General features: G+C 38.7%; 1 protein-coding gene across 3 annotated transcripts in view; it reads left to right on the forward strand.

Moving 5' to 3' along the window:
- Positions 1–17206, forward strand: part of ME1 (malic enzyme 1) — a 236160-nt gene that overhangs the window by 197371 nt on the left and 21583 nt on the right. For all 3 annotated transcript variants that reach the window (XM_013948848.1, XM_013948847.1, XM_067294050.1), the window contains exons 8-9: positions 9223–9320; positions 10919–11032. In XM_013948848.1, coding sequence (XP_013804302.1) covers positions 9223–9320; positions 10919–11032 — 212 coding nt within the window. The remainder of the gene's footprint in view (positions 1–9222; positions 9321–10918; positions 11033–17206) is intronic.

The following is a 17206-nucleotide window of genomic DNA, read 5'->3' on the forward strand; positions in this document are numbered from 1 at the left end:
GCACCATAAGGACAGTATTGGGATTTTCTTAAAGAGGTGACATGTTTTTTTCCCCTCTGAAAGTCCTGCCTCGACATGGAGCAACCCCAGAAAATGAATCAGGAATTGTGTTGTGAAACTGAGCCATTTAGTAAGAGGGAGATGTTCCCTGCTTTATCAGCCTCCCTGGAGGGAGATGGGGTTGGGATCCATGGTTTGAAGTTGAAAATCCCCTTGGGGAAACGAACCTGTTGCATTCCCTGTGCAGGGCTCCTACATGGTGTTGCACAAAGCTCTTAAGAGAGGTTAAAGAAGTCTTAGATGCACGTCCAAAATTGCAGCGTCTGAAATCTTTACTCCATCTGCTGAGTACCTAAACGGGGGGCACATAGCAATATCCACTCAGAGACAGCCTAGGTGCCTGCGGTTCTGCTTGTGCCATTGTCGCAGGCTGGTAGTGTATGCCTGGCTCCCGGTTGGGATTTGCTCAGGGCATACCTGCTCCTCGGGAAGTGGCAGAGCAGGGTGGCACGGCGGTGCCTTTCCACACCCAGTTGGGTTTTGGGGTGGCCATTGAAGCAGCTTTGGCTGCTCAGGCATGGTCGGTGGCTTAAGGCAAGTTTCCACATCTCTGTAACCATGCACTTAGTTTACATGGGTCTCTAAACACTTACCACATGGTAGGTTTTTTCAGGCATTGCTGACGTGGCTGAATATGAAATAGTGGCCAGACTTTCTCTAGCCTTGCTGCCTCTGTATGGGCCAATTGTTTCAGCTAGTTGTTTTGATCCCCCCCCCCCCCCCACACACACAGTACTTTAAAATTGTCTCAATGGAAAATGACAAACTTTTGCGGTATAAGCCAATATATTAAAAATGTTTCTGTACGCAGTATAATTCTGTGAGTTTTTATTTTAGCATTCTAGCTCTGTTTCACTGTGCCCACAGATGCAATGCTTTCCCCCGTTATGGGCCCAGAACCTGTATTATAATGCCAACCAAAATAATTCCAAAACAGTGCAATCTCTCCATGTAAATAGCTTCAGTATCCGTCATGGCTTTAGATGTCATTTGTTTTTAACAGCTGTGCAGTTTAATTGCAACAAAATTTTATTAAAGAAACAGACCTAAAAAAAATGTTGAGCACATGCAATTTAAGATTATTATTCCATCTTACACATGTTTTATGCTAAATATATACTAAATATTTAGCAGAATGTACCATTTGAATAATTAGGAAAACTTTAGCTGAAGATTATATTATGACCATGTTAATCTTAAATCAGTGTAATTCTCAGAAATCAGAATTTCCCTATCACAAACTTTTTAGCATTTAATTCTTTTTAACATTGGAAATATTACAAATGGTATCTGGAAATTCCAGTTCCTGAAATCAATTTGAAAATGGTTTGAGTTTTTTTTTTTTTTTTTAAGATGATTTTTTTTTCCAGTTCATTCTCTGACCCAGGATTTGGGAAATGCAATGTTAAATAATATGTAGTAGCTCACATTTTGATACCATATATCTCAAATTCTGATACTAAATGTAGACTATAGAAAGCCTCTTTCATAACTTGAAGTGAAATATGCTTCCAGGTGAAACAGACTTTTGTTTTTTTATAACTAAAAAAAAAAATTCCAATTAAGACATTTACTCTAGGGTTATCTGAAGAATATTTTTCTTCCAGTAAGTATGTACATGATATCACCTGTCTAATGGGAATATTCAGTGGTAAATTTACAGTAAAATGTGTATGCTTTCAAGTAGATACCCCCTTGCAGCTTTTGTACACTTTTATGGAACACTCTGGTACACTTCTCCCTGCTTTCTCCTGTTTCGTTTTTCCTCATCATGGATCAGTTTCTGTATCAATGATAGCTTTTGTTATGCAGTAAATATGCATCCGGACTGACAAATGCTAACTGTGGCAGCCCTAAAGGACAGAAAACACTTTGCCAGTATTAATCACACTGGGAGGGATGTCCTGGCCTGAGAAAGCCTCCATTTGGGGCAAACAAATTTGGCAGAAATCAAGAAATCAGTTCTACCATGTATCTCACCACAGCTGAGTTTCCACTCATACACGCTTCATAAAAGAGATAGTTGCAAACGGTAGTCAAGTGTAAATCTATGACATGCTAAAGCATAGTTCTGTGCAAATATACCAGAGGGTTGATCTTTAAAGAAGGCTCAGTTTCTCCGTGGCTGGAAACTTTCCTCCTCTTTTGTCTGCGTGCCATGGCTGCAGAGCGGGGCACTGCATTTGGCTCTGCGTGTATGAAGCTGCGAAAAGGCAGTTTATGCCAAGGAGCGGGAGGTCCCATCTCTTGAAAAAAGCAGCCTTCTGCCTCACGGCAGCGCTGGGCTGCTGCAGCGCTGGCCACAGCCAGAGCACCTGGCGGCAGCCCTTCTTCCCCTCAACTCTGAGACCGGGGCGCGGGCGCTACCGTGTGCCCCAAACTGCGGGGAGCGAGGGAGGGGAAAAGGCAAAACTAGTGCGTTGGTATTGAGTTGCACTGGCTCTGTGTTGTGGACGAGCCTTGAAAGGGCCTTTTAAGAGAGCAGCGATGCAATTTCTATATGAAGTTTCCATAGGAGCTACCCACAGATTTACCTCACTAGATTTTAAATGACACAATTTAGATACAATCTTTACTCTCACCTTTTTCCCAGTAGGCATAAAAGAGGGGAATGGCTTTTTTTCTGGCACTCTCTGCATTATTACTTGGAAGAATGGCAACATTAAGATATGATTTAAGTTTTGTATTAAAAAATACGAATTTTCTTTTACCACTTCCTAATCTTTTAGTCCAGAATAGCTCAGGTTTTAGAATATGCTGCAAAGATTCTTCCCCTCTTTTTGTTTAATAGCTTTTTAAGGTGATGGAGGGAAAATGACATAAAGCAAATACTAAAATTTGATTACAAGTTAGGTTTTTTTGAAACTTTAAATAATGGACAAATATTTCAGAGTCATAAAGCATTTCTTGCTCATCTAAATTGAGCTACATTCAATAAAAATTCTCTGTACATTGTGTTTTGGGGCTTTTTCCCTGCCCTCCTTCTTTAATTGCCACATCTGCTGAAGGAAGACACTGTGCTCCAGAGAGCTTCACGTGCCAACCCAAAAAGGCCTCGGTCTCTAGGATTTCCTGTGGCATATTCATGCTCAGTTGTGCTGTTTATAGTAACAAGTAAGGCTAAAGAAACTTAGACAGAATACAAAGACTTGATAACGAATTGTGCTCTTTGAAATTTCACATCGAAGATCTTTTTTTTCAAGACTTTGGAAAAGGATTCACCTTCCTAGGAAACTCTTCTTCCTAGGAAACTAGTGTTTGTTTTCACAGCAGCTTACACTTCTTCAGAAAAATATCCTCCTTTGTTAAACTTACTGTGATTATTCTTCCAGAATTTGGGGGAGGAAAATAGAAACAGTTTTCAAAATAATATCCCTGGACGTGCTTTATTTTGCACACAGTAGATTTAACCTGTGCTCTGGGGGAGAGGGAGGGAGAGCTGCTCCTCTCCTTCATGTTGCGATGACGGTAGTAAAGCAGTTTCGGCTTCGTAACATTCATGAGAATTGGTCAGTCTGCAGCAGTTCAATGTGGATTGCATTTTGATTCCTTTCAAAAACTTGAGCCAGTATTCACAGTGAAATTTAAGGTCATGCCATTAGTGAGAGCAGTTCCGGTTAAACAGATCTGCTATTCACGCTGATGGCTTCCCCCCTTACAGGAAGAGCAAATCAGGCAAACTGCTGATGAGGAGTGATGACAGTCGCTGCCAGCAGCAAACAGTGATAGCGAACTCAGTACTGTCATAAAACTGGATTATTATGCTTTTAGAGTCAAATGGCTGAATGAAACAGATGTACTTTTAAAATACCATTTTTAGAGCAGCTCTTCTGTACAAACCATGGTTCATAAGAAATACAATATTTAAAGCCTTTATGTATTCCTGTCATAACCTTAGTTGTGAATCCCTTTCTTAAAGAAGATACAGGAAATCACAGCACATGTTCCATGCAAACAATCAGTGCAAAACCTTACTGACATTTACTGTAATAGTTTATTCACTTTTTGTTTCTCTTTTCTTTCTCCTTAAAATGCAAGATTGTATGGTAATAGAATTTGTAAAAGCAGTAGGTATAGGTATTACAACTGTTAATGCATAGTGATAGGGCATTTGGCTAGCTCAAGCTTAGTAGCGGTACATCGGTCATGAAGATATGTAGGATCCCAGTATTCCCCATTCATGATAAATTCAATGATTCATTTTCATAGCTGTAGGAACACATTCAAGTCTTTGTACAGATAGCTTTGGATGTCCCTGCCACCAGCAAGCATCTTGCAGGACAGCTTACACAGCTCCCAGGATCTCCTCTGATGATGGCCGGGTGCTGCTGTAGCCACAACCCTGGCCAGCTCCTGGTGGAGAGAGGCTTCAGAAGCTTCAGAGGCTGGAAACAGCCTTAAAATGCTGCCTTCTGAGGCAGCTTTCTTTTTTGGGAGACCAGATCAATGGTCTGAGGAATAAGACATGTTATGCAGGCTTCCTTCTCCTCTCCTGCAAACACAGCTGGGTAACATAAAATAGAAGAAAGCATTTGGCATCCAAAAGATGGGATTTTGCTGAAGGTTATGAGAGTTGTTTGGTAGAGTACCAAGGGAAATTTAGAACACAGTCTAACTTCTTTATTTCTTCATTTTTGGCCATTGCCAATTTGGCACTTGCCAGAGGAAGACTTAATTTCATCTGGGAAAGGAAGAAGCTAACTCTTGGAAATTGCGGTGTGGAAGTGCCTCAGCCTGACAGTCGTTGTTCCTGAAGCCATGTCTCAGAGGAGCTGTATTTTTTAGAAATGTGGGAGAAGAGAGTAAATGATCTCAGCTCTCCGAGCAAGTAATAAAAAGACCAAAAATGACAACTTCGTATGGTCTAAACATTAAGTGGGCTAAGAACAAGGTGTCCTCTATTTCCGATGACAGAAGGGAAAATTCTTAATCAAAAGCATGTAACAAACTCTTTTTTTTAGTCCTTGTGTCACTTGTTTTTGAACTGTTCAGGTAGATCTACTTCAAAAAGTGAATTTATGAGGGACTTTCTAACTTTAAAATGTATTCTTAAATTTTACAAAGGATTATGTTTTGTTAAAAAACATAATCATTTATCAAACTCAGATCTTATGTATAAACAACTTATTCAAACCCAACTTTCAACACCCAACTGATGTATTTTAAGCAGATGATTTTGTAGAGTCACTTGAGACATCCTGTAAGGATCTTGATGAGCTTTAGATTTGTAGAAAATACATGTGTCTCATGTATTTTAAAACAGCAGTGTGTGTATATAATGACTGGAAAAATGCATAATATCTTTTCCACAGAATGATTGCCATCTTCTTAAGCAACTTTTAAGGAACACACTTCCCTTCTCTTGGCTTTCAAGCTCCAGTTTGATTAGATTATTGTATTTTCCCTTAGCAAACAAAATCCATTACAAAAATCAGTTTGTCAGTATATGCTCATATATGCTGTGCATTTGCTGTGAGGTGGTGGGTGCCCGCAACTTTCACCGAGCATCTTCCTTGGGTATACATGGTATCTCAAAAGATGGAGAGTATCCTTTTGGGATTGGCAGTGTCACCATTAGCAAAGGCCGGATTTCGGGAGTCTCAAATGTTGGAATTTTAAGGAGACTCATTTCATGAGCAGTGACATCATTTATTAACTTGGTTTTGAATGCATATTTTTACCAACCTTTAGTCCAAAAGTTGTCAAGCTTCTTGCTTCTAGCTTCTACTTACTGTTTCTTTCTACAGTGCCTTTTTGATTTGCAGAGAAATTCAAGAAAGTTTAAAGAACTTTAATAAATGGAGTCCAGTCCTAAGAATCAGCTCGCTTAACTCCAGTTAGATTCCCGTTCTCTGTAGTTATAAAGAAATCCATGCCTCTGCCACAGCAGATTCCCTGTAGCCTGGAGGCATGGGGATACAGAAACCCTGCTCTTCAGACCAGTTTTATTGCTAGAAGCTTATACTTGCCAATTTTCTAAAAATAACAGAAGACAGAATTTCTGAAGTTTTCTGCTGAAGCACTAAATTAGCTCCTCATTGATTACTTTTAAAGAGGTGATACATAAAGCAGTATCTTCTAAAGGATTTGGATGACTCTTCTCTACATTTTTTTCTCTGTCTGTGTGGATTCCTGATAGCTGAGCATCCGATCCTCAGGAGTCTGGAACAGCTTTAGTCAGTGATGTCAATGTATTAAGAGTGTACTTTTACTTTGTGTATTCCTATGTGCCAAGAGTATAAAGAGGGTCTGGGTTCAAACCAGTATGTGTTTCTTACTGCTTGTATTCTTTTAGTTTCTTAGCTGTATGTATTTGAAGCTTATGTACTCTGTGTGCCTGCAATATAAATGTATGTTTTGAACATCTTTGAGCACAATATAGAGGTTACTGCTATCTGAGCTTTAAAATTTGTTTTGCTTGTGGAAAAGCAGGCCTGTAGATAGCAAATGTGCATCATTCAGGGTTATCTATTTCACACTTTTTCTGAAGAAAAAATCAGTAACAGTATGGTTTTTCACCTCAAAAGCAACCAGTTGGCTTGTAGACAATTTCAGTTAGTGCTGTGCCACTCAGAGTCCTAGGAGCTGGTAGATCTCCTCCCTGTAAGCTATCTCTGACTTCTCAAAGTCTTTTAGAGCCTCACCTTCAGTATCCTTGGGTTAGTCAATGCCACCGCTGCCTAAGGAGGGAAGAATTCAGTTCTCATTCCCAGAACTGTACAAGAGGGAAACTTCAGGGCCCTTGTTCATCCCCCTGCAGGTCCGCTCTCTCTGAATCAGATGGGCATCATAAATCTTCAAGGACTGTTGAAACCCATTTTTCCCCTTTCAGTTCTTTATCATCAGTGACTGATACCTCTTTTCACTACTGATGAAATCAGTGCTGTCTGCTATCAATTTTTCTGAATCTCCTCTAAAAAGACACATTTAGCAAAATACTTTTGCTGGTACCATCTACCTCACTACCACATCTCCTCCAGATACAGGATGCCTTTATAGGTTCTGCAAACTTGCTGATAGCTATTGCACTTTCTCGGGTACTTTTTCAGTACTTAATGGATCCAAACTCCTTGCAGGAATAAGGAATCTGTTTTTTTGCCCACACTGTGCCTGGGCTTTAGTGACAATGATAGTTTGTGAAAAATGTAAGCCTGTTACCTGAAGTTGGTGTCCAGGAAGAAAGATCTTCACTCTCCCAATAGACTTTGTCAGGAAGAAGGAACAGTTGGGTTGTCAGACTTGAACAGCCAGTTTTCAGGTGCTGGGACTAAATACAACTTTCTTCAGCATGACAGAAGGTGACAGCTAGGCTCAGCAGTGGTAAGGATTCAGCTGCAGTGTTGTGTATGGATTTCGGTGCTGCAGTTCAAGGAAGATGTGAAACAAGTGGATAAAGTCCGGAAGAGAGAAATGAGGGATAAGTGCTTTAGGAAAACACAACCTTCCAAAGGCACGGAAGAGTTGGGATTGCTGCACTTAAGAAGAGGGGGTTGGGACACCTGTAGTCTCCAAGTACAATATAAGCCTGTTGCAAAGAGAAAAGAATATGTTTTCCCGGGATAGGTAAGACAAGAGGCCATAGTAGAAAAAAGAAACTATTTGGATTAGAGATTTCCAACAAAAAGGATATTGAAGGAATGGAATAGGTTGCCTGAAGAGGAGTACTCACAGGAGTACTCAAAACAAGATATTAGGAACAAGTTAGACAATAATCTGTCAGAAATGAGAGATATGGATGATCCTGCATTTATGCACAATTTTGGGTTAGATGACTCCTTGAGGGGTGTTTACTGCCCTACTTTTTATTATTAAGATTTTTTCATGATTAGAGCCAAATTCTTTCCATTCAAAGACAGACAGGTATCTCATTCTTTGTGGTCTTAATTTGGGGAAGAAGGACCTCCACAAGCTAAATCGTAAAACTAAATGTAAGCTTTTTTCCTGTGGGATAACTCAAAGATAATTTAAAATGTACTTCTAGTGTTTTAGATGCTAAGAAATCAAAATAAAACAAGTTCCTATGTTTGAATTTGCCTTTTCCTTTCTTCCATTTCATCCACTCTTGGATTTGCACCCACACTGAGGATCAGTCACACATTTTATCATGTGTAGCTTTTAGTTTTCTTTCTTAAAGGCTGACTTCTGTGCTCTAACAGCTAGGATAAATTTTATAACGTGGAAGTTGAATGTGAGGTTCCTAGAAATGGTGGATCCTCTCTTTGAAACTGTTATTCTATTCCAGTATACGTTTATATATATATATATATACACATATAAACACACATGCGCGCACACACACACACACACACACACACATATTCCATATATATTGTATAACCAAAAAGTTGTATTGGTGCTTATTACTTTTGTCTAATCAGCTGGGTAAAGTATGGACTGTAATGGTAGCATTGCCATGCACAGTCTACTCAGTATTCCATAAAAAGCATTGCTCTTAAGCTGTATGAAGAGCTTTACTGAAAAAGTAGAATTTTTAATAAAAGGTCACTAGATTGCCTAGAGATTGTTGGTTCCCTGCCTCCCCCTCCCTCCCTTTTCTCAGGGGCCTGGAGGTCTGAGTGGTTTTCAGGTGGAGTAGGACAGTCTGTGACTTCAATAAGCTGGTCCTGCTCTTTCAGCTACCTTAGCTCCTCTGTAGATGTTTACATCCTCCACATGAGATGCCAAATTTTATTGCAATCTTATAGCTATTATCGGATTTTCCTTTCTCAAGAACTCCCAAGAGCTGTTGGTCACCTTCAGTAGGATCAATGCAGATATCTATTTGGAGAATAAGACCATTCTTAATTTTTAGTACCTTGAGTCCTTCAAAATACTTCTGTCTGGGCTGTCCCATCCTTTTCTTCTGCAAAAGATCTTAACTAGAATACTTTGTAATAGTTTGATTGCACCAGCCATTATGCCCTTTAAGTAGAATTAATCAATCAATCATATTTTATTTAATGTTACTCTGAAGATATTCCCACTTATATTTCTTTTTCATAAAAAACAAAGTAAAGCAAACTCTAGTTCCAACAAATGTTTTTTATTAGCCTGAGTGTCTGTATCTTTTAGCTGAAAGATACTGTGAAATTATTTAAAGTGTATGCTTAATGCTTTTAGATTATTTCAAGACTAATCAAAGATACTCATTCTTTATTTCAGGAACTGCATCTGTGGCTGTTGCAGGTCTTCTTGCAGCTCTGCGTATCACTAAGAACAAGTTATCAGATCACACAGTGTTATTCCAGGGAGCTGGAGAGGTGTGTGTTTTATACTTAAGGAAAAATTTTCACAAGAAGAGTTTCTTAATATTTAATCAAATTATATGTATCCTGTTCACAAGAAGATTAAGTGGTACAATGATCACTAACAGCTGCTGAAAGTTAATTCTTAATTCAAATGTAAACTTAGAAAAAAATCTCTAGATCATCTGCTCAAGCCTCATATTTTTCATAAGACATTTTGAGGAGGTCTGTTCACTTTTTAAAACTTCAAGTCTTACCTTTTCAGCTGTAAATCATCAAGCTAGTCTCAATATAAACAATCAAGCAAAAATTTTTGGTAAGTTGAGGAAACATATCGGGTCACCAAAGAGAGATTAAGTAAAATGTGCTTATCAGTGTCTGTGTTACCTAATAAGATGCTGTTCCCCTTTGATTTTTCCCATCACTACTAGAGTTTTTCAGTATTCTGCATGTCAAGATCATCCATTTCTGAAGATTTTTATGCCCATAATTTTTGATATTATTGTTGCAGTGCAAACTTTCCTAAGTTACTGTTAGCTACTGTTTCTAAACTTCACAAAAGTGAAGATCACACTTATCTACAGTACCGTTAACTCTCATCTGGCATGTGTCAAAGCTTTTCACATCAAGACTGTCCATCTTTCTGAAGCTCCTTTCCCTGGTTTTTCTCCATGCTCAATGGAGATGAATCCATGGCCTAATATTTATTTTTTCCCATTAATGTTGTCAATGTGCTTGTTACTGCAAAGAGTTAATGGTAGATATCATCCCTGTCATGGGAGCTTACGCTGAATAAAACTACGTATTTCTTAACTGTTAGGCAGGTAAAGGGGAATTTCGCTTGATTCTCAGGGAAACCGAATAATGAATAACAAGAATCAGAAGCAACCCCATAAATATTTATACTAAGTTAGTAATCAGAATTACTCAGTGCTCTGTTGGCTCATTCTGTTGCCTGTTTTTCAATCCATGCACGTGTGACACTTGATCTGTTTGATGAAATATTATAAAACCTGGTAGGAATGATACATGTTTCAGCAAATATTGATAAGTGAATTTTTTCTTGCCCCTGTTTTCACTGGGAGCACAGCCAAGATCAGTCTAGAGTTACAAAACATATGAATAGTAGGTAAAAGGAGACTTACCTTCTTGATGGACATTTTAAAGAAAGATTGGGAGCAGGACTTATTTTAGGACTGTTTTTTTACTTTCTGGGATGCAGAGCGCAGTTTCCTTTGGTTTAAATTGCCAAAAAATCTGTTGAACAAAATTAAATTTCAGAGGAGAAAATTACTTAATGTATTACATGATTATGTGGAATAAGTGTTAGTTTTAACAATTTATATTAGAGTTTTTTTCTTATGATGTCCATATTACAGATGCCATCTTAGGTTGTATTATATCTTTCACTCTGGCTTCTAACTACTAAATGGTAGTTCTTGTTTGTTAGTATTTACTTTATGAAAAAATAATTGTCTGGTTTTATTGTATATATATATATAAATAAAGTTAAGAAACTTACTTAAAATAATGGGTAAATGAATCAAGTGAGGAGGGGATTGCTTTCATTTTTAGTTTTGCAGGCTACTTTTCTTCTCTCTTTTTTTCTTCAGGCTGCACTGGGGATAGCAAACCTCATTGTTATGGCTATGGAAAAAGAAGGGGTATCTGAAGATGTGGCTATCAAAAGGATATGGATGGTTGACTCAAAGGGTTTAATAGTAAAGGTAATACAATTTTCTCATTCCACTACATGTCATGATAGTTATTTGCAGTCTGTAGACAAAGGCAAGAACATATTTTTTGTTTGATTATACTAATGCAATTTCTATCTCTCAGTGTAGCAAGCTGCTTTGCTTTTGTAAGTGCAGTAGATCAAAGACAGACACTTAAGCTATTTCAGTGGGAGCATGATTATGCTGGGACTTCCTGCACCATTTTTATTAGGGATGATCATGTAAGGAGATTTTTTTCAGCAGTTCAGTTAAAAAATATGTAAGGAAAGAAATGTTCAACCTGTGGATTTAATATTTCCCCTGTAAATATAACTGTTATTTGTTAGCACAGTCTTGGGTGAAGATGTATATATATGCTATTAGGATAACATTCAAGGGTGTTTTTAAAAGGGAATAAGAATATTTTTGAAGAGAATGTTTTCCTGGTGTTGTAAAAATGTCATCCTTCTGTGAGAATGGAGATACATTGCATCAAATAGCTTCTATGCACAGTGACACAGCTCATGTTGCAGATGCTGTGGTCTGCAGTGCTATCAACACTGGTCAGAATTTGAAGCTGCTGAGAGACTTCATCAGTCACCCTTACCTCATTCCTTCCATGTGCCAAAATAAAGAAACATATGTATTCCAAGTGCCAAAATGAAGAAACTGGTATGTTTTAAAAGGTGGTTATGCATTTAATAGTTTGTGAGCCACTTGAAAGAAATGCATGAGAGCCCAGTTGGCTTCAGATTTTTACCTAGCATTTTGTTGACGTTGTTTTTGCTCACCTCTGTTGGTAAAGAAAGGCTTAGGCTGACTCATGTGCAGTGTTCTTCTTTACCTTTCAAATATTTAGGGTATTTTGTAATTCTCGTGCCCTTGCATCAGGAGCTGATTGCATTCTGCAATCAGGATGTGTAACTGCCAAAATCATCTGTGTTGGTTTCTTAAACTGCATCACAGCACCGTTCACTCCTGCTGTTACAGGGAAAATAGTAAGATCATAGACACTGAGGTGGGAGAATGTCATACAGGTCATTGTGGACATCCCTTGTCAGAGAGCACAAAAGTAGTCTGAGGAGGTGTGGAAGAATGCTGCTACTTGCTACCTATGTAAGATACACATTTTTTCCCCTTGTTGTTTTTAAATGAATTTTTTAATGCTTTTTGCTTTTCGTCTAATAATCTCAAAGTGCTTTGGGTCCAAACATGGATGAGCAAAGGCCTGTGTATCTTCAGTGGCTGATGAAACCTAGAGGTTGCCAGAAAAGAATGGTTTGTTGCACGATTTCCTACACCTTAGAGACTGGGAAAATGATTGTAAAATACTATAATTGGACTAAAACCACTTTCTGGTTGTGTCAAAGAAGCAAAGTGATGTGGAGGATGGAAGTATAGGAACTTCACGGCTCTAAAGCAGTAAAACAGGTCTCAGTTGCGTGTCTGCCTGCTAAGGTGGTTGACCAGCCTTTCTTCCCCAATACTCAGTTCCTCTGACTGCTTGTTCGACACCTCTTGCTGCTGCTGCTAATTTGCTAGTGAGCTGAGAAGGCAGGTTGTTGCTATCAGTACACAGCAACTCATTCTCTTGCACATTTTCAAAATTTGTGGTGGCTTCAGTGACTGTATCCTTTCCTCACCACTTTTGAGCTTTGGCATGCTCAAGTATTTCTGTTGTCCAGGGCCAAAAACAATCAGTGTCTTGCACAGCCTGCAAGTTCCTTTCTGTTCAGTTGCTTATTCTTTTTGGTGGGGTTTTCTTTTGTATTTTGTCCAAAAAGCAGTCCACTGAATTTCATGTCCTGCCTGGAGTGTATTTGTGAACTGTTTGTGATGGCCAGACATAACAGCTGCCTGAGATAGATCAGGGCTGACCACAGCTTGGCTTGCCGGCAAATTTGCGTCCAGATGTTGATGTGAGCAGTCAGAGCCTTGAGTGCATGTTACAAGTCGTGCCTGGTTATCCTAGGAGGCCTCGCAGCACGAGTTGCCAAGTCTGGCCGCCCTGAGGCAGGGGAGGATGTGTGGGCATGTCCTCCTGCAGCTTATTGCGCTGCATGACCTTCAGAAGAGCCAGCTGGAGCGAAGGTATTAATATCTCAGTGTGTGGCCAGAGCTGGGCATAAGGAAGCTAGTCTTTGGTCTAGGGCTTTGTAAGTCTTGTCTTGGTTTTCTACTGTAGCTAAATGTTCAAAAAATAATTTTAATGATTATCAGAAAACAGAAAAATATAGCTTAAGCCTCTTGAAGCTTGTGATACAACTGCTGGAAAGTCATATTTACAACATGTAAATAGTTAAACTGTTCCTGGACCCTCTGGTTACTTTCACCGGCCTGTCTGAGAGGCAGCGCCTTTCTTGGGTGCACTTAGGAAATTATTTTGGGTTTAGCTGATTGCAGGAAAGTGCTACAAGAGTAGGATGACGTTGCAAACTCTTAGAAATGAGATAAGAGAAGCAGAAGGAATAAGGTTTGTGAGAAAATTGGATGATGGGAAGAATTTTCTTATTAGAAATCTTTCCATTGCAAAGATTCATCAAACCAAGGCCTAGCTCACCTGATCTCTTGGATAAACTAACCTGGTTTTTATTTCTTACTACTAAGGAGGTGTATCAAAGGAAACCCATGCAATGAGAGTCCGTTTAAATTTGCCCTATCAAAAACTGCCTGATCAAAACAGTTTTAGTTGAGGTGTGGAGACCCTTCCTGTCCTAGAAATATTCAGATCTATTGCTTTGGCAGGCTGAGAAATAACAGAATCTCTGAGGACTCCTACGCAGCAATTCCTCTGTCCAAATAAACTAATTTTTACAACATTTTAATTCCCTTTTGTCCTTTGATCAATAATGTTGCAATGCATGATTACAGATTTAACCATTGTTTCTCCTTTCATTTACTCTGCATAGTTTTTCAACCAGTGCAAACCAAGGAAAAATTACCTTGGAGCTCTGTTGACCTGAGTGTGAGCAGTTTCCCCCTCCCTCCCTCCCTCCCTCCAAAAGCTGCCACGAAGTCACTTATCAGGCTTTAAGGCAGATTTTTCCTTTGTGGCTTTTAAATTTTTCAAGTGCAGCTGTGTTTTCATTTTCTTGGGGAGATGGAGATTTTTTTGCCCTGGGAACCATCTTTTTTCATTAAACTGAATTTGATGACCAGCTTTTCTCCTATGTTGTGGTGAAAGAGCTTGTGACGAAGGTTATGTTTATTGTACTGTCTATAGTTTTATTCTCTATTTGTTCTGGAGACTTTACAATGTTGTTTATATGTTAGAGTTTTTAAAAAATCTGTTCATTATGCTTTATACACCTTTTGAAACTACTTTTTCCCCAAATGGGATGAGGAAGAGATGTGGATCGTAGTAGTATTAGAATTTTGTCACTTGAACAATATGAATTCACTCTTTGAAATAGATATCACTCCTCTTGAAATGCCTAATTAGGTATACCAGTGCATTTGCACTGAAGTTTTAATGTTTAATTAAATTACACTTTTTAATTTGCTTTTGCAGTCTTGTGTACTTGGAGACTATGTATAAGCAGTTGGGACTGTTATTTAACTCTGAATTTTATCATAGGAACTGCTTGAGGAATGTATCTGACTATATGAATACACTAATGGGTAAGGTCTCCCACATTGCTCCTCTTTCCCATACTTCAACTGTTAGCAATTTTTCTGTTAATCACAGAAATATGCTTGGATGTGTAATGTGTGGTGAACACTTTTTGTGTCTTTTTTTAAAGCTGTCATTGTGAGGTGCGGCTATATTAGTGGCCAGATCTTCACCCATGAACTCCAAAGACAGTAAACTCTTCTGTATCAAGTAGCTGACAAAGCAGAAAGTGAGAAACAGTATTAGGATGTTCATTTAGAAGGGGCTGACCCTGCCAAAAAATGAGAAATGAGCTTCTACCATTGTTGGCATATTCTAGTACTGTATTGCAAAACCTCTTTTTTTTCTTTTTTTTTGTTAAGGCAGTTATCAAGAATGGGATAAGGTGATGGGCAAGATAGCTCTTGAACTGCCCAGGGACATCATGCAAATAATAAAGCATTTTGATATTTAAAGAGGCTCGGTAGACCGCCCCCCCCTCTGGTGATGAATGACAGGCTGATGGGGGTATTCCTTGGCTGCCAAACACAATTTGCTTCTCCTGTGGTGAAGTTTACCTGGAAGCTGCAAGAAAGCATAAGACTTTTGTATGCCACCTAAGCTCTTGGGCTCAAATGGAATTCCCACACATAGGGATAAATCCTTAATTTTGAAGAGTATGTCGAATTGGAACAATGTTACTTCTGATGGCTTTGTACTCCAGGTTTGCTAGTAGAGCACAATCATTATTGTGTCTAATCAAATACCTTGTGTTTTAAACATCCATCAGATGTGTGATCTTATCCCCTATAAGACTTCAGACCATTTGAGTGAAACCCAAACTGAATAACAAACACAAAAACATCAGTTAAGGTCAGATAGTTTTAGGCCTCAGAGTATGAAACTTTGTTACAGGAGGAGCACTGGACAGTGAGAGGTTACCAATTCCTATGGTCCTGATTAATTAGCTTGGAGATTCCCAGAAAATCCTGTAGGTTGTCCTCTGAACCATTTTCATGGAAATGTGAACTACCATCCTTTTCCTCCTCCTACCCCCACTGGAAGACCCCTGGCAATCTGATCTGGAAAAGTTCCTCCCAACCAATTACCTGACTGTGGACGTGACCCTGATTAAAGTCCATGGTCTGGTCAAAGTTGGATACAAGGTTCAGGCTTTGCTTAGAGAATGATGAAGAACAGGGAGGACATTTGAGACTGATACCAGAATTTCAGTGTCATATATGTGTGGATGCTCCCAAAACAGTCACCAGAGCTCTGCTGTAGTACACGAAGAAGCCTGTAGAGCTCATGGTATCGAGTATCTTAATGTTGAACTGAATCCCACCCTGGCTGTCTTATTGTTGCTGAATGTGTTTATATGCTCCCAACCAATTTTAGCAGTTACCACTTTTAAAATAATGTTCGGATTTCATTCTAGGTGCTGATTTGATAAAGGGTTTTAATCTTTATTTTTATATACTGCTTAATGTTACATTATTCTAATGTCAAAATAATGTCAGTTATTTTGACTCTTTACTTTTGTCCTTGATCAGGTCAGTTATGGCTAACTGCAACTGTCTGTGGCTTTTTGAGCCCAAAGCCTCCCTTTCATCTTAGCAAAGGTTGTCTCTGCTATCTCCAAGTCACCAAAGTTACTTAAAGTAGTTTCTGCCTTGTTTTGCTAAGGTACTGTCCCAAAGAAGCAATCCTTTTTTTGCTTGTCAGTTATTCCCATGTCTGGTCTTTAATTAATCTATGCATTATCATCTTGCATTTATATTCCTCTGTATGAAATATAAAGTTTGCAGAGAGGAAATACTTTACTTTGTCTTTGAACGCTTGTGGTATTACTTATACTGGAAGAGTGGTATAGAAAACAGTTGACAGGTATGATAGGACAGGGCAAAAAGGTGATTGGTGTGGTATTGTCAGGTAATATCCATGTTATTCTCTCCAGAAGTGACACCACCAAAAATTTGGGTTTTAAATTCGTTCGGTTAACATGTAACTCCTTCCTGTTGGACACAACATACATTAAATGTACTGATGAGACGGTGACCTAATTTGGATGGTATATGATTTTCTGTTATTGAAATGAATGATCATCTTGTTCCTTTTTGTTTCTGTTGTTCTGTGGCTTCCTAACTTGCCCTGCTTCTCAGATCTTATCTTGCTGAAATAGTTGTATTTATAAACTTTGTCCTGCCTGTTACCCATGTTTGCTTATATACATGGAGAGTGTATTTTAAACACATGACAGGACTTAACTATAACAGCCATAATCTTCTAATAATGTGTTTTTAAGTTGACACTGGAAGAACGTTACCTAAATCTATGTTTTACTGCTGACCATTATGACCATCAGCTGCTCAAAATGTTGTGTTTTTTCACATAATTGGCAGCAAAATATTTATTAATTTTGTGTCCAAGTTCCCTTGTCCATTTATGTGGTCTGAATCTGCTCTTTTCACCCTTAGGTGCATGTGTTAGGTGGAAGGCTTAGAATTAGGACCCTGGTATGGGAGTTTGGAGGATTGTGTTTGTTTTGTTTTTTGTTTTTTTTTAATTCCTGAACAAGAGTGCCTGTCACCTGC

Source organism: Apteryx mantelli, chromosome 3 (genome assembly GCF_036417845.1).
Source record: "Apteryx mantelli isolate bAptMan1 chromosome 3, bAptMan1.hap1, whole genome shotgun sequence".
Taxonomy (NCBI): Eukaryota; Metazoa; Chordata; class Aves; order Apterygiformes; family Apterygidae; genus Apteryx; species Apteryx mantelli.